This window comes from Paramormyrops kingsleyae, unplaced genomic scaffold, assembly GCF_048594095.1.
Source record: "Paramormyrops kingsleyae isolate MSU_618 unplaced genomic scaffold, PKINGS_0.4 ups332, whole genome shotgun sequence".
Classification (NCBI taxonomy): Eukaryota; Metazoa; Chordata; class Actinopteri; order Osteoglossiformes; family Mormyridae; genus Paramormyrops; species Paramormyrops kingsleyae.
The window spans coordinates 13,219-31,519 of NW_027326269.1; the positions used below are offsets into that span (position 1 = coordinate 13,219).

At 38.0% G+C, this 18,301-nt stretch overlaps 1 protein-coding gene across 1 annotated transcript; it reads right to left on the minus strand.

Annotated features, from left to right (window-relative positions):
* Positions 1-1,843: 1,843 nt before the first annotated feature.
* Positions 1,844-17,827, minus strand: LOC140587541 (DNA repair protein XRCC1-like; the record flags this gene model as incomplete). Its single annotated transcript, XM_072708789.1, has 13 exons — positions 1,844-2,558; positions 3,091-3,166; positions 3,314-3,404; positions 3,483-3,628; positions 3,708-3,750; positions 4,640-4,675; positions 5,855-5,960; positions 6,157-6,232; positions 7,668-7,784; positions 12,194-12,434; positions 13,205-13,367; positions 17,469-17,572; positions 17,704-17,827. Coding segments are annotated over 13 exons (1,431 nt in total), but the record flags the coding sequence as incomplete, so codon positions are not given.
* Positions 17,828-18,301: the final 474 nt, after the last annotated feature.

An 18,301-nucleotide genomic window follows, 5' to 3' on the forward strand; every position in this document is an offset into this window, starting at 1 on the left:
CCCAGCACATAAAGCAAGGTCCAGAAAGACATGGGTGGGTGAGTTTGGTGTTTTATCCAGGTTTTTTTTTGCCAATTTGTGCCTGACTTGACAAATTCTGATCCCACAGACACACTCCAAAACCATGTGGAAAGCCTTCGCAGAAGCGTGGTAGCTGTTATAGCTGCAAAGGGGGGGGGGGGGGGGACCCACCTCTATATTGATGTCTATTGATACAGAATGGAGTGTCCATGTGCGGGTGTAATGGCCAAGCGCCCCAATGCTTTTGTGCAGAAAGTGTATATTTTAAATAACCCTTTATCCAGTACAGGAACGCAGGAAGCATGCTATACACAGCACCCCCTAGAGTTTCTGTAATGCTACAAAAAAGGCTGCATGAATGCAATTAATGATCAGTTTAATATATTAATAGTACTTTTTAAATGCGTATACATATTACGGTGCCTGGTCTGGGTCTTGAGAGCAGTAGTTTTATTAAATCAGGGACCTCCAAATGTAAAGCAGACCAGTTATAGATTGTTTTCTAAATGAACAGTATGAACTTAGTAGTAAGCTGAGGAGATGGTATTTTGGTATCCAAGCATTTCACATGTATTTTTTGCCCCAGTAAATTATCTTTCATGTGAAATTACAGCCACTAAAATCAGCAACTACTATTTGTAATTATCAAGCTCGGAATGGCGCAAACAGTAATTACATTGTGGTGCCATGAGATGGATGTCATAAAGGTGCAATTTTATATATTGCTTTCTTTGGTATCTAAACTACAGTAACAGGAAGCTTAGTCTGACCCCGTGTACCCTTTGTGTAGATTTTTTTGTTCTCATTTAAATTGTTCTGCAGTTTTTATTTGTGGCCTTGTATTCCTAAATTGCTGTTAACAATAAAGCAGCCAAATGATTAACTTGGATGCTCTACTCAACTGCTATTATGCAACCCTCACAGATTTAGTTCTGACTTGTTAGTCTTGATGCTAAACAGTTGTATCCATTTTGAAGCATAGGACCAACAATGTCAGGTTTTACCACTTCAACGTGATTTCTTTGAACCTGAAAATGATTTAAAATCATACATACTGCAGGTCCACTTCAATTTAGTTAACAAAAAAGTATTTATGATGGTTTATAGTATAGTCCAGGAGTCTGTTATTCTTTCATCATCAGTATTAATATCCTACATTTTATAAAAGCAACAGCACATTTTCATACAGTATATCAAATGTATCAAAATTGCCAGTAATTTTACTAGATGAAATAAAAACACACACCCACAACCAAAGCCTAGAGAAAGTAAAAAGTATCTAGATAGCATACTCTACATTCTATGAAAACTGAATGATCATGATGCAGTGATTCAACTGTCAAGACCAAATATGAGGCATAGTAATCATATACAGTGTGAGAGCCTTGTGTTCTGCAGAAAACACAGTCTTTGACTATGAATCTAGAACTAAAGGGAATGATGCAGATTGAAGTGACAGACCTAGAAAGTACATATATTACACCGCAGGTCTAGAAGTGGTGAAACAATCTGTTACCTGAGGCATGAAAGACCTTCAGGTGCCCAAGCTTCTGGAGGCTCACACATTACATCTAGTCCTTTTTGGCAGAAAAAGAACAAAATGTTGCAACTAATGTCACGTGCTGGATTTCTCCATTTATGGCTCTCATCTGGCCTACTGGCAAAACAGAAATCAGGCCTATTTACATAAAAGACCTATTTAAAACACAAGGTTTAGGAGTTAATATGGAAATTGCTGTTCATCACAAAAGACAAAGTTTTGTTTTAGGGACAGTACCCGTATTGGCTGTGGGTAGCCCAAAACATACAAAAGTGATTCAGATTTCTCTCAAAAGTGTAATTTTAATCAAGCTAGAAGATAGGAAATGTACGACTCAAATGCAAATAAAACAATTCAGGAATATCTAAAAACTCTAAAGAAAAAGAAATTAACACAAGAATGGGACTATCCAGACTTCCAAAAATATTTGCAAGTAACACTGCCTTCGGCCACAATTCAAACCCCATATATACGTATTGCTGTTAAAGAGGAGTCTAAAAATTAAAAGGGAAATCTGAGGCAACCAATTTTGCTTCCTTTCTATGAAATGGATCCCTTCACAAAACAACACTGAGGTACCTGTAAACCAACCCAATTCCCTAGTTACAGATGAAGCCTTTTTTGATTATTGGTCAGCTCTGCTTGGGGGGAAATTCTCACCTAACTTTAAACCTGATATGGTTTATGTTGTTTCAAGAAATACATAAAATTTTGTTCTGTGCTATGTATGTGGGACAGGTTGAGATGCACAGCTCTTGAACCTGATAAAAGTTGGCAATGATATTGCTCATCTGAAATGGCAGGGCATTCTGTAAAGTACCATAAAGGTTTGTATGCTAAGCTTTCTCATCAAAAACAAAATAGTATGCATTTGCAACAAGTCTTTTAGTTAAGGTACGACTGTATAGGGCTGGTAAGGCAGCATCTTCTGATGATCATTGATGGCAAAAATCCAGGTAGGCTTTACAAAGCACAGACTGCAGTTTTCTATCAGGGCCTGGAAAGTGATAGACAAAATAGTCAGGCTGGTTACAAGCAAAAACAGTCAATATGCTGTCAGGCCTTTCATGCATACAACACTTCATATTTAAAAAGAAATGTCAGTTTGAGGTGTGTTACAGGCAAACTAAATGACATGACAGTTTGCTTTGTTTACACATTATGTAAATTCACACATTTTGCAAACAAAAAGGCACAACTGCCAGAGGTACTTCGTGTTTTTTCCCCACAAAAACTGGAGTTCTGTGCCATATTGCAAGTAGAAGAGCCAGAGGCTAAACTAAATTGAATACAAATGTTAAATGAGACAAACACATTGGCACAGCATGTTAAAGGAAGAACGAAAACATTCTGCAACATCTGATTTGTTCGTTGTTTAAAGTTGTATTTAAAAACAGAAGAACTACTGCAAAACAAATATATGACCTTATATTTCACATGACAGCTCAAAAGGTGGTATGAGCAGACAAGGAGGATCAGAAGGGGGAGAGATGTGAGCACCTGTCCTACGCCAAGAGCCCCTCGCTTACCTCCTCAAAGGAGCTGTGCCACCCCTCAGCAGTGATGACAAACTGCACCTTATCACTCATGTACTCTTCAACCACACTGGCAGGGATAAGACAATGGAATTATTTTGTTTAATACAGAAATCTTCCTGTGTCCTGTTGACAAGACATTCTCCCGTTACAAACGTGCCCTCCCAACTCCCCCAAAAGACTTTCCCCACCATCCTCCCTAAATCTGCATTCTCACCCATTAAAGGCAACGATGCATCTCAACAAAAGGCGCCTCTCATTCTTGGAGAATTTGCCAAAGAGGAAAAAACGTTTTCCAGTCAAGAAATCTGCAGAGGGGGAAAAATATGGTCAGAGATACTACAGATGGAAATGGAAACTGAATAAGAAATGCAGTGGTGGCCCACCTGGCAGCTCTGGGATGGGCTTGTCCTCCTCTGCCTCAGCATCGGTGTTCTCATCGGTCGAGCCTCCATAAATGTCTGCATTCCTGCCTCCTGCTGCTTCTCTGGCCTCCCTTTCATCTCTCCTCTGCAGGCTCTCACCTTTGGCTCTGCAAAACAAACTCATCTTAATAAGGTCCCAGATACAGAATCATGCAAAGTTGCAGTATAGTGTTAATGATTATTTACCTCTTCAGTTCATCTTCAGTGTCCATTCCAGAATCTTCATTCCCTATGGATAAGGAATTTGGGGAAACGGTGGGGCAGTGTTAAAGCAAACATAAAACATGAACTCTACTGGGCTTTGCAGATTATATAAAACATTAAATATAGAATGTGTGAAACTAATTCAGATTTTAGTCCAGGAGTAAATTCTGCTTAACGAAATTCAAATTAGTATAGGGTATTATGTATATTCTGTCAAACAGAAGCTCAGAAACTCACCCAAATTTTCATAAATGTTTATACTGCCTTTCAATACATCACAAAAAACCTGCTCAGTTATTGCTGCTGAATGTAAGCCACTGACTGCCTATGTATCAGAATGTAAGGAATGCAGTTTTTTTTGTTATTTATATAACCAGATCGGATAACAAATGCAGCAATGTTGTGCTCTGTGGGTTCATCTAACAGGTGTACATCTACTACCAAACAGTCAGAGCAAGATATTTGAGGACACTGATAGACCAGGCACACAGAATCCAAAAATGTTTTTAAAGTCTCAGTTTTGTTGGCATTATGAGAATTTGGTGATCAGTAATCATTTTAGTACACTGCAGTACATTTCAGTGATAAAACTACTGGCATTGCGTGATAAATGTGGCTCTGTACACTGCTCCCTAGTGGTGGGTGATATGACCATTTATCATGAACAATTGCAACTGTATCCAAGATAAGCATTTCAGAGTAGCCGTAAGGATAGAAATACAGCACTACATTTACATTAATTTAATTTAGCAGACAATTTTGTCCAAAGCAATGTGAAGCAAATAGCACATTACAAACAAAGTGCTCTCGAGGAGTTAACTAGGCATAAGTGCAGCTAAGGCAAGCTTCAAAGAATGCCCAGTTATAAGTGCACTACTTTATAATAACTACAGATCAAACTGGCAAGTGCCTACCATTCGACAGCTGCGTGTTCAGGAGCTGCAACAGTACTACAATGAAACAAATCAATTTGATGTGAAACAAAACAATTTCAGCCTGCATAATATCTCAGCACTGACTGAATATCTCACTTCTTTGTCAATTATCTGTCTCAGTGAATTTCAACTTATTGAGCAGATCTTAAACTAAAAGCTTAATTGATATTTTCTAAGCAGTTAGGCAGCTTGGCTAATAATGATCGAATAAACAGTGTGTGGAATGGCATAAGAGGAAGAATTGGCTACAAAGAATGTTCTACTTTCATTGTGTGGAATTTGGATTTGCAGTCTACTGTAATTTGCAAACTTTTCAAAGATACCGTCTGTACAACAGGTGTCAACACAGCCAATCAGTTTTAGGTGCCAAGTAATCAATCAGTTTCTATGTGCAGTATTTCATAGACCTTAATAATTTATTATTATTTAGCTACATGCAGTGCTTCTTGTAAGGACAGAATTACTGGTTAAGTGGTTAAGGTCAATTAATAGTACTCGTTGACTTGTAAACAAAAAAAAGTATTGTGATTTATACATACATCTTGATTCTAACCAAAAACACTGTAATATGACATTTTGGTCATATCACCCACCCCTACCAGTGCTCCCTATTTGCCAACCCTTTTCATTTTTCACATTTACAACCTGTTCCTAAGGGTAGAAAACACCATGTGGAGACACAGAGGAGAAAAAATCCGTGTGGAGAGGTATTCTGTAGCAAAAACCACGTGCCAAAAAGACAGCCAATTGAGACGTCCTCCTAGGTGGTTGTAACTGATGGCTTGTGGCAGTACAGCTCTTGCAGTAAAATACTTAGACTTTTTAGCCTTTGTATGCATTTACAGATTTGTCCACACATGTACAAATCTCAGTACACTTACAAATCTGATTACGCATACGAATCTGATTACGCACAGATTCTGAACACATTTACAAATTCCTTTACACATTTGTAAATCTCAGTAAGCATTTACAAATTCTTTTACACATTTACAAATATGATTACGCACACACAGATTGAGATATAGTCACACAACTCTCTACGCACATTTGCAAATAATTTTGCTACAATAATAGCCCCATATGTTCCCCTTTCCCCAATAAAACTGGAGCATGGCTTGGTCAACCAAGCAAGCAGACCAGGGACATGGATGTGTGCTGTGTTCTCCACACGGGAGTGGCGTGCTGTATGACCTGGTTCATCTGCATCAGTGGAGCCTGCATATTCATTCTCCGCCTTTCCTTCTTGGTCTGATTTCCTAGAGGTGGCCTGTTTTCTCTCTTTTTGCATGATGCCTTTCTGTGCAGGAAAAATAACAACATAACGTCAGAATAGGTGACATATCCTTAAGGCTGTGTTAAACACCCTTAGTATGAAAGTGCTTCAAAAGTTTGTCCAAAATGCACTATGCCATGTGAGCATGTTACAGTCCGTTTATATGCTGTTTTTGATTGCATCACCAAGGTTAATATTTTAAGTCAAGCAAAATAGTCACCACTTGTTCCTCTTCACTTTCATCTTTCTCCCCATTGCTCTCCTCTGAGCTAGACTCAGCTCCATCCATTAGGTACCTAATGCATAAATCAGATGAATAAGATAAGAAGTCTGTGGAGAACAGTAATATTTATTGAAACCATAGCTAAACAGATAAAATCGAATTGATGTTAAATCTCCAGTGAAGTCAAAATGTGCAAGGTGACAATTTTGACATTTGTCATTTAACTTGACAGACACCACCCTTGTTGTGTGACTAGTAGGCAACAACATTACAGGGTGGAATAAACATAACAACATCAGTATATTTCACTAAATCCTTCTTAGCATGTGTGGATACTTTGATGAACATAAGCTATTTTACATTTGCTTACTGGCAATGCAATGGAAAACATGAAAAAGAACAGTTAATACTATTTATGCTGTTTTCATTTTTTCCCCAGGCAACATATGTACAAATAGTTTATTGCTTTTGATGAATATCCAATTCATCAAAATCATCCTATTCCTCCTATCAAACCAATATGAGTAGTATTAGATCCCTATCTGATATTAGATGGGATGATCACAGAACTCTTTGAAAACTAAACTGTCAGCGTCTGCTGGAATGCATTTCTAGGACTATACAGTGGTACCCCATGTTCTCGAACTCATTAGAACTCGAATTTCTTAAAAGTCGAACCAAGCCAGTTTGCAAAAAAATTACCTAGAACTGGATCTGAATTTCAGAAGTCAAACTGTGAATGCCGACCTAAGATAACTTGTACGCGTGGGGAAATGAGTCACGCGGCACGTCTCTCAGCGGAAACAAAGGGTGACGCTTCAGTCTCAGCCTCGCACGGGGTTTAATTACAGGTAAGGCAGGCAAAACGCAGACGGACAATACAATGACCGGATTGGGGAAACGAACTGAAACATGGACTAAATACAGACGACTAATGACAACAACCAGAAACAGCTGATCACACGGGGATTCCACACGGGGTTAACGAGGGGGCGTGGCACACAGAAGGAACAGACGATAGGGGCAGGACACATTGCTTGGATACATTTATTTTCTTACTTTACAAAATACTGTTTTGATAAATGTGCTTAGATGTGTTTAGTACAGTATATGCTCTTCTTGTTTTATCTGGCTCATTTTGTGTTTAAATGCTAAGAAAAAACATATTTAGGTGTAATTTTTTGGGGCCGGGAACCAATTAATTGGTCTTCCATTATTTCTTACGGGGAAAATTCGATCAGAACTCAAACTTTTTAAGATTCGACCCGGAGTTCTGAACGGATTAAGTTCGAGTTCTGAGGTACTACTGCATTTGAAACTGACTTTTTTCAGTTGTTCCCCTGACATCTGAGACATGCTATGAAGTAAAATTCATTTTACAACCATAAAATTGGGCAAATCTTTAAGAAGCTAAGCATGTTTTATTCAGATATGCATGGTTTCAAAAAGGGACTGGAACCAAATCAAACTGATAAATTGAAGAGAAAAGAGAAAAAAGTATTTTTTACCGTTTGTAAGATATCTTTTGCTTCCTCTTGTAGCAGTCAAGCACCCACTCCTTCCGTACTATAGTGCCCCCTGCTGCTTTCACCTGACTGTACTTAGGAGTGTTGGCAAAAGCACAGCTTAAAGGGGAAGAAAAAGGTTTGAGTGATCACATCACATCATATCATATGACTAAGAAGAAACAAAAAGAAATTTAAGGGGTAGAAAACATAAATTATAGTTATATTAAGATACAATTCAACACCAATGAACATGTGAAGTCGTCCAAGTCCATAACTCCATCATGACCTTCAAAAAGATGCAGATTCCCACCTTAATAAAGTAGAACATGAGAAGCTTAAACGATTGGGGTTCAAGAATGTATTTTATTCATCTTATAGGAAAGGGAATAGAAGAGGGGTAGCAATACTAATTTCTCATAGTGTGAACTTCCGTCTGATTTCCGAATTCTCTGATAAAGAGGGTCGATATGTTTTAGTGAAGGGATACCTAGATGAAAAGGAGGTTACTTTAGTTAATGTGTATATACCTCCTGGCCAGGATAATTCGTGTATCAGGGACATTTTCCAATTAATAACTTCTAAAGCATCTGGGGTTTTGATATACGGAGGAGATTGGAATGTCCAAATGCAACCTAAGTTTGATTCCTCTAATATACTAAAGAGGTTGACTCCTAGAGCGAGGGTTACTAAAAAATTGTTGATGGAGCTGGGACTGATCGATGTATGGAGGGTTACCCATCCGACAGACAAACAATTTACATTCTACTCTGCGAGTCAGGTGACGTACTCAAGAATTCATTATTTTTTTGTTCATAAAACTCGGATAGGTATAGAATTACAGATTGCGAAATAGGAACCAGGGATATCTCTGATCACTCTCCTGTTTATCTGACTATGCACTTAGATAATAAAAAGAAGAACTCACTGTGGCGGCTAAATACGAGCATTTTGAACGATAAGGCATGTAAGGAATATATTCAAAAGGAACTAAGGGAATATATTGATATTAATAACAATGAGGAAGTATCGCCAAGTGTCCTATTGGACGCGTCGAAGTCAGTGATCAGGGGTAAACTAATAGCTCTTACATCGTATAAGAAGAAGGAAAAACGTAAAAAGCTGAATGACTTACAGGAAAATTTTAAGATTTTGGAGAGAGAACATATGGGTAAAAAGAAACCTCATGTCTTAAATCGATTACATAATATTAAGAAGGAAATAAATTAATTGTATGAGGAGGAATTAGAGAAAAAGGCTTCTTTTGCTAGACAACGATATTATGAAAATGGCCCAAAGGCTTTGAAGTTATTGGCATGGAAGCTAAGGAAGCGTCAGGCGGAGAGCACTATATTTGAAATTAGAGACCCTAAAACTAAAAAAAATTACTGCAAACAGGAAGATATTCACCAAATTTTTGAAACTTACTATAGGAATCTATATAGCGAAACGAATACGACTAGCCACAAAGAAATTAATTCTTTTTTAGAAACACTGGATTTACCAGTGTCTATAGGCAGTGTACAAAATGAAGCTCTTATGGCAGAAATTACTAAGGAAGAAATAGGGAAAGCAATTTCAAGATTGAAAGTTAGCAAAACTCCGGGATCTGATGGCTTTCCAGTTGAGTGGTATAAGGCCTTTAAAGATCAATTAATTCCTATGCTCTCTGACTGTTTTAATTACATGCTTAAGGGAGGTGAATCACTGAGAACATGGCATGAGGCAATAATCTCGATTATTCCTAAAGAGGGTAAAGATAAAAAGGAGTGTAGTGCATTTAGGCCAATATCTGTCTTAAATGTGGATTACAAATTGTATGCCTCAATATTAGCTAAAAGATTGGAAGATATAATACCAGAATTAATGGATTTAGATCAAGTGGGATTTGTGCGTGATAGGCAGACACAGGATAATATTAGGCGGGTGTTGCATGTAATTGATCACATCACCAAAGAAAATATCAGGGCTGTAGCTATTAGCTTAGATGCTGAAAAGGCATTTGACTCGGTCCGATGGGAGTATCTTTATCTGACATTGGAAAGATTCGGCTTCAAAGATGAGTTTATTAAATGTATTAAAATGTTGTACTCCTCACCAAATGCTAGAATTAAGATTAACGGTCACCTTACTCAGAGTCTTACTCTGGAAAGAGGCTGCCGTCAAGGCTGCCCTCTCAGCCCTGCCCTCTTTGCTTTATTTATTGAACCCATAGCTCAGTTAATTAGGGAGGATCAGAGAATCAAAGGGATAAGAGTTGGAGGTCTAGAGCAAAAGATTTGTTTGTATGCAGATGATGTTTTGCTGTTTGTTGCAACGCCAGAGGTTAGTATCCCTAGACTGATGTCCATTTTTAAAAAATTCGGCACCTACTCAGGATATAAACTAAATGTTCAAAAAACACAAACTTTAAGTTTTAATTATATTCCTCAGAAAGACCTGCTGGATAGATTTGAATTTACGTGGAATACAACGAGTATTAAGTATTTGGGAATATTAATAACCAAGGATACTACTAAATTATTTGACAGTAATTATGGCCCAGTAAATAAGGTGATTAAATCAGATATAGATAGGTGGCTTCAGCTGCCCTTAGAAATGTATAATAGGATAGATACAATAAAAATGAACATGCTTCCCCGTCTTTTGTACCTCTTTCAATCCCTGCCAGTTGAAGTCCCCCTTAAACAATTTAAAGAATGGGATAAGTGGATTTCGAGATTTATTTGGAGGGGTAGGAAGCCAAGAATTAAATTCAAAACACTGCAATTGTCCAAAGAGAGAGGTGGCAGAGCACTGCCTTGCTTGTTGGATTATTACAAGGCAGCTCAATTAAGATCACTGGCATGCTGTTGCAACCCAGATTATATAGCAAAGTGGAAAGACTTGGAAATTTCACAGTTAGCTATACCACTGCAATCACTACTAGGTAGCAAAACTTTGTATAAACAGAATTTCAGTAGTTTAAATCAATGGACTAAAGTTCCTTTTAGAATCTGGTTTAAAGAATGTAAATCACATTCAATGGAAAGACAGTCAAGATTATTGAGATGGGTTGCCTTTGACCCTGACTTTAAACCATCAAAGTTTGATGGGAGGTTTCAATTATGGTATAGGCTTGGCATTACTACTTTTAGTTCAATCTCCCTGAAGGGAGAATTAGATAGTTTTCAGGAGATCTCGGATAGGTACGGTATGGAAAAATTAGATTTCTTTAGGTATCTGCAAACCAGGACCTACTTCAACAGTGAAATAAAATATTTGGAGAAGCATGACCCCAATTTAGTAGATTTATTTATTGATATTTATAAAAATAAAGATAATAGGAAACTGGTCTCAAGACTTTATTCAGCTATCCAACTCAACAAAGAACACTCAACTAGGGAGTTTAGGTTAAAATGGGAGAGGGAAGCCAGCCTTGTTATTTCAGAGGAGGACTGGGTGAATATATGCTCTGTTCAGGCTACTTCTACTGGCTCTGGTTTGTGGAGAGAATTCTGTTGGAGGAACCTGGTTAGGTACTTTATAACCCCCAAGCTAAAGTCTATTCAGACTGGTGATACAGGTGTGGGGTTGTGCTGGAGGATATGTGGGGAACGACTAGCGGATGACTTTCACGTATTTTGGAGCTGTCCAGCTATTCAGTCGTATTGGCAGGAGATCACGAAAGTGATAAATAATATCTTTGGTGATGCGATTGATTATTCGTTCTCTACGATTTATCTGGGTAACTTGCCAGCTCATCTGACAGTGAGAGATAAGTATTTATTAAAGATTTTATTAGCAACTAGCAAGAAAGCTGTGACGCGTAAGTGGCTCCAGCCTGATCCCCCAACAAGGTCTGAATGGTTGGACATTGTAACTAGTGTTCAAAATATGGAGAGAATTACCTTTGCGCTGAATTTACAGATGGACACATATCTTCAATACTGGGAAAAATGGATTGTGTCTATGGCTTTATGACTTGTACTTTGACCTATGTATGTATCTACTAGGACTTTTGTAGAGATGTAAAGGTGACCACGCAAATGTATTCTGTTGTTATTCTTCTGTTTGAAAAAATGAAAAAATAAAATATATAAAAAAAAAAATAAAAAAAAAAAGATGCAGATTAAACTTCAACACCTTTACTGTAAACTTTCTTTGGGTTAAATCTGAATTGGCATTGAATACTTGTTCATTTTTATGGAAAACTCACCAAAAATTAAATTAGTATTTTTCTGGTTTTTAAATTCCACAGAATTCCACACGTCTGACACCCGGGAATATTTTTTACTTTGAAGAAATACAAACAAACTACTGCTCCTCTTTGGATGCACTAGCCGGCAGGTAAATCAGGTCACCGTTTTAGAATCCCTAGTCAGATTCTGCTTCAGTTTTTAATGGTTCTCAAAAATAAAATGAAAAATGCACTAGCCAAATTCTGTCATTTTCTGTAGAATTTGTATTTTCTCCATTATCTGGTCTGATTCCCACCTCTAGCTTCTTGAAGTAAAGTTAGAGGACCAGGATGGAACACACAGACTTACATGAGATGGGTGGCATCTGGGGTCCAGTCTGGCCGGTATCGGGCTCCCATGCTTAATGCCTTGTCACGAAGCTCACCCCGAAAGGGGTTCTGAAAGCCACTCAGCACCACCACTACACCTTCCAGGATCTTTTTGACAGAAACAACCTCACTGGGCTTGTTCTGCACTTTGGTTCTTGATTGCGGTCTAGCTGGGCTCTCCCTTTTCTCACCGAGTTCTAGGTCCTTCTGTTCTGAAGGACCTGGAGTAGAGAGTGAAGGTGGCAATAAAGAAGGGGGAATCTCAGGAAAAGGATGGCTCACTACGTACAAAAACATGGTTTTCCATTATTAACAAGGACATAACTGGTACACAAGTATGCATGTGCCATATAAAACAATAAGCATGGTGGCTTCTTGTTGTAACAGCACAAATGCATACTTATTTTTTGTGCATTTGTACAGTTATGAAAAGAAATCACGGTGCATTTTTAACTAAACTTCCCCCATTATCTCTTTGGCTAAGGTCCTGAGTCTGTGCTATAGCATAAATAATCAGCACCAAAGAATGCATTCAGAAATATCATTGTAATTGGTTTAATTCTTCTTTAATATACTCACAGTGGGATGGAACTATGACATTAAATAGTGCTATAAACAGACATTACCCCTGTGTAATATGTGCATAGCTAGGTCAGTTATATAAACGTATTAAGCAAAAAAATCAGTAGTGATGGGTTGAATCAAAAAGTCTATTCAAAATTAAATACACCTCAACATGTGCCTTTTCTTATATAATTGTAATGGGAAACACAATTGTTTTTTCATGGCAGGATAGTTGAGAAAGGCATGACACTAACAATATGCCCAAACCAAAAATCTTAAACTTTAAGCTGTATCTATGGGTACAATATATTAAGAAGTCCTGTATAATGGGGTGTCAGATATTTTTGTGGGTTACAGTAAAATATCCTGCATAAAATGCATCCTAGTGACTCTTGCTGTGAGACAAAGTGCATGGGTGAAAACTCACTCTTGTTCAAGCCTGAGTTGCCTGTGGATGTGGGTTTTGGCCGCTGTTTGGGTACCCCACCACCAGGCTCAGTTGTGGCTACGGTGCTAGCTTTCTTGGCAAGGGGCTGACTGGAACCTGAATGGTGTTCCTTACTGAACTCAAACTTCCTTTTAGCTGAAGTCTAGGAGGTGACAGAGAAGATGAAGAAAGAGATGGCTACAGGACACCCTGTCTACAGAACCCAAAATGCTTTAATTAAGAATGTGAAGTCCAGTGCCAAAATTTCAAAACAATTTCCTGCTTCATTTCAAGCAAAATGGGAAATGAAATGGGTAATATAACATTTAGAAGAAAATTAGAAAGACAACAATTAACAATTCAGTATTATTACAGAAACATAAAAAAAAATACTTTGAATATATTGTAACTAGCCATGTTCAATGAACAATTCACTTAATATCAAGGAGACAATAATGATTACAGCAACAATAGAAGGCTGGTCATCTACAAGGTTTGCTTTAGCAAACATCAGTAATAACCTTGGTTTTCACTATATTACAGTTGTGCCAAAATGCTGCTTGCCCTGCCCCCCACCTTTGTCCTCTCTGACCTTCATGACCAGCAACAAGGTACCCCACTTAACTGAATCTTTTACTGCCACACTAAATGAACAAACTCATAATTTCCCTTAAGTTTATATCTAACACTGATGAATTCCTTTCACGATAGAAGCATATATGATCAGTGGGTTGCTGTCTGGTTCTTCATCACTCAATTGTCATATACATTTGTTGCACACGTTGCTACATTCTGGTAAACTTTCACAACAGACATTGCTGGTCCAAGGTAACTTGCCTCTATTGATAAAGATCCATAGAATACTTTTTGACCTTTTGAGTTTGACTGCGTTCACAAGACCAAATATCTGCTACAGCTGCCATTTCCTTCCTTTGCTGCCACACAGCGCTGCTGCTTCATTTTGTGATACATCTGTCTGAAGATGAAACCAGCTGTATAGCTTCATCCATATAATGTTTTTGTAAAGCAGTAATAAGATCCATGTAATACTCTTTGACTTTTTACATTCATAAGGTCAAACGTCGTCTGCTTTCACCCTTCCTTTTGTTACCAAGTGGCATTGCTTCAATTTTGGGGCGATCTGTCTTAAAATGCAAGTACCAATTGGATCGAAAACTGGTTAACTGACAGGAAGCAGCGAGTAGTTATTAGAGGCACAATGTCACAGTGGGCCTGCGTTGATAGTGGGGTACCGCAGGGTTTCAATTTTCGGACCACTATTGATCTGAATTTACATTAATGATATTGACACCAATACATACTAACAGCAGAGAGGCTACAATGGGATCTGGATTTAATTAGCGACTGGGCTGATACTTGGCAGATGAAATTTAACACAGATAAATGTAAGGTAATCCATGCAGGGAGCAGAAATATAAATTACAGATATTTTATGGGTTCAACTGAAATAAAGGTTGCTGATTACGAGAAAGATCTTGGTGTGTATGTTGAGGCTTCCATGTCCCACTCTCGCCAGTGTGGGGAAGCATAAAAAAGGCCAATAGAATGTTGGGTTATATCTCTAGGTGTGTGGAGTTTAAGTCAAGGGAGGTGATGTTACATTTATATAATTCCTTGGTAAGACCCCACCTAGAATATTGTGTGCAGGTTTGGTCACCATACCTTAAGAAGGACATTGCTGCCTTAGAAAAGGTGCGACGGAGGGCTACGAGAATGATTCCTGGTCTTAGAGGAATGTCTTATGAGGAGAGGTTAGCTAAGCTGAATCTGTTTAGCCTTCAGCAAAGGAGACTAAGGGGGGACATGATCCAGGTCTACAAGATTCTAATGGGTCTGGATGCTGTTCAGCCAAATGGCTATTTCAATATTAGTTTAAATACTAGAACTGGCCATAAGTGAAAATTAGCGGGAGAACATTTAAAAAAAAAAAAAAATTTGAGGAAGCACTTCTTTACACAGCGTGTAGTTAGAGTATGGAATAGTCTTCCTGCTAGTGTAACCAAAACTAAAACCCTAAGTTCCTTTAAATCAGAGCTAGATAAGATTTTAACAACTCTGAGCTATTAGTTAAGTTCTCCCCAAGCGAGCCTGATGGGCCGAATGGCCCCCTCTCGTTTGTAAATTTCTTATGTTCTTACCAGATTGGCACCCATTCAATGCTTCTGCAAAGCATGAAATACAGTTTTGAGTTATCGTCTTAATGGGCTCAAGTGTCAAAACTGCCCATTGTTTTGCTCTCACTATGCAGCGCTGCTTCAATTTTGGGACAATCTTTGCATTTTCATTAGTTTTTATTTTTATTTCATTTTCACTTTCTGTTTTTTAGTTTAGTTTTTATTAAAGTAGGGTTGCTAGTTTAGTTGTTTCAGTTTTTGAAAAAAGCTTTGTTTTAGTTTTTTTGTAATATAAGGTATTTGTCAGACACGATTCAAATATCCCTTGAGAAATGTTCTACACACGTTAAAACCTCCTACTACAAGACACTTGCTCGTATCAAAGACACAATCATATTCAGTGTCCCACTCTCGCCAGTGTGGGGAAGCATAAAAAAGGCCAATAGAATGTGGTCCCAACCTTTGATCCATATAAGCGGTCGATCAGTATAACCATAGTCACTATAATCATTCCCACTGGAATGATTATAGTGACTATGGTTATACTGATCGACCGCTTATATGGATCAAAGGTTGGGACAGAATCATTCCTGTACAAATGCTGTTGAAATAATCTGCTTATAATACACTTACAGTGTTCATTTGGAGTCTTTTTATGCATGACAATATATGGAAAAAATTTAAATTGCGGTATACAGTGGTACCTCGGGATATGTCCTTAATCCGTTCCAGATCCTTGGACTTATACCAAACAGGACGTATACCAAACAAATTTTTCCCATACGAAATAAAGGGAAAATGGTTAATCGGTTCCCATGAGAAAAAAATCCTATTGTTATTGGCATATTATACATTGATGGTGTCCTGCACTTCCTCGGGCACGGAGCGGGGAAGCAGCACAGGAGCCAGAAAATCAAGCGTACGAGGGATTTTAATAAGAAAACAACAAGGAACACTATACTGTACACCATAAAAACTGACATTAGACGTTAATGACCAGACTGGGGAAAACATATCTAACGCAGAATACATTGGACTAATGATTTTCACATCCTAACAGGAAGTATACCAAGCAGGACTTATTCCAAAGCGGACGTATACCAAGGTACAACTGTATATATATTTTTTTACTTTGCAAGAAAAAAGAAAGTAATTTTCTCTGTTACAAATATAGACTCATCAAAGCCTATAATAAACAACCAAAAACAAGCCACCAAGATGCAGCAGCATTGTACTGTATTATAGCGTATTTGAATTGTACACAGTTCAGTAATTTAATTTTTACACTACTGTAATTTGAAAAGCATTTAAAACAGCTGTTCTGTACTTTGAAAGTGTCAATAAGTCAGTAAATGTCCGTTTTATTACCTTTTATTCATGTAATAAATATACAAATGTCAATTAGATGGTAATCTACCTGAGACATAAAGAAAAAAATTGTTTATAATGATTAGCATCTTATAGTGATTAATTTCACCTAGACGTGATCACTATAAACGGTTTCCACTGTAATCCTAAATGGGACTTCGATGCTTTCTCCTGACTTTGGCTGCTGCAGCTGCCACAATAGGCAGATAAACTGGCAATTTGTCGACATACACGTGACATCATGTACCTTTTGTTTGCACGAGTAAACCTGGCACAGCTAAAGAAATGAAAGGTCATCCAGCTAGAGTTACGTATGAAATTGACAAGAACGAAAATTTAAGACATCTTCTCTGTAGTTTTAGTTTATTTTAATTTGTTTTGATTTAAATTTTAGTTCTTTTTTTGTCAAGCCTTTTTATTTATTAATGAAAATGTTTTTTCACAATAAGTTTTCATGAACAATAACGCTGGATCTGACTCAAAATTTTACCAATTCTACTTCGTTGCCCATAGGATGCCAGTTCAAATTGACACTAATCCAAAACGTGATTTTTCAATTATTATCTTAAGAAAAGTGTCTGCAAAAGCAGAATGATACCAAAACCATTTGCATTCACCGGCATTCAGGGAATACAATTAACTTATATCAAGGATTATCCATTTCAAAACCTTGGCCAGAATAGAGCATGCATTTACGATGGGGAGAAGTTCCAGTGAGGTAAAACATAAAGAGGAGGAGATACAGGCTGCAGTCGCCCTACCTGTACAGAAGAAAAGTTTGAGCCAGTGGGCTGGGGCTGACTGCCCCCAGAACCAGACTGCAGTGCTGCAGCTGCATAGCTGAGTTTCTCCTTCTGAGGTGAAACTGAAGAGAGGCGAGTCAGTAGTACAATGCTCACTGTGGTCCGTACAGGCCGGGCATCATAACAACTGGCAAAGTTTCAAATTGTTAATGTTTGTAAGGCAATTTGAATTAAGTGAGAGAAGCTTCCCTACCCTTGGGACTGGCACTGAGCTTGGGAGCACTGTCCCGATTGAGGAAAAGGCTGCCTGGCTGCAGACTGGGGCTAGTGGAGGGAGCCTCCTCCTTCACCCGGAACTGGCCCAACTTTGTCAACTTCTATCAATGGAAATCAAACACAAACATAACAAAGCCAAGATTACATTAGGACAACAGAGCTGCCTTAAGATGAACATAGCATTTGACTCTCAGAAATGCGTCATTCCATGTCAAATAATCACATTTTTTGACCTCATCGTCACGGATTTGAACAAAATTTGGTATACTGATTTGGTCACACGAGTAACTCATGAAACTGAAATTGGGCATTCTGGGATCAACATTGAGGGAGATTTAAGCAAAAAAATTTAACTCTTTGGGGGGGGAGGGGGGGCTATGACTTTTGACTATATTTACCTTAATGTATGCTGCACAGAAGTGTTTTAAAGCTTTCACCCTTCTTGTTTTAACCCTCTGGGGTCGAGTGCATTGTTGGCGATGCAGCGTACTTTTCGCGTCTATTTCAGTTTATATCTCGCTGAAATCTTTATGTAGAATCATGAAAAAAAAACCTGCCTACATCCGTAATCTGTC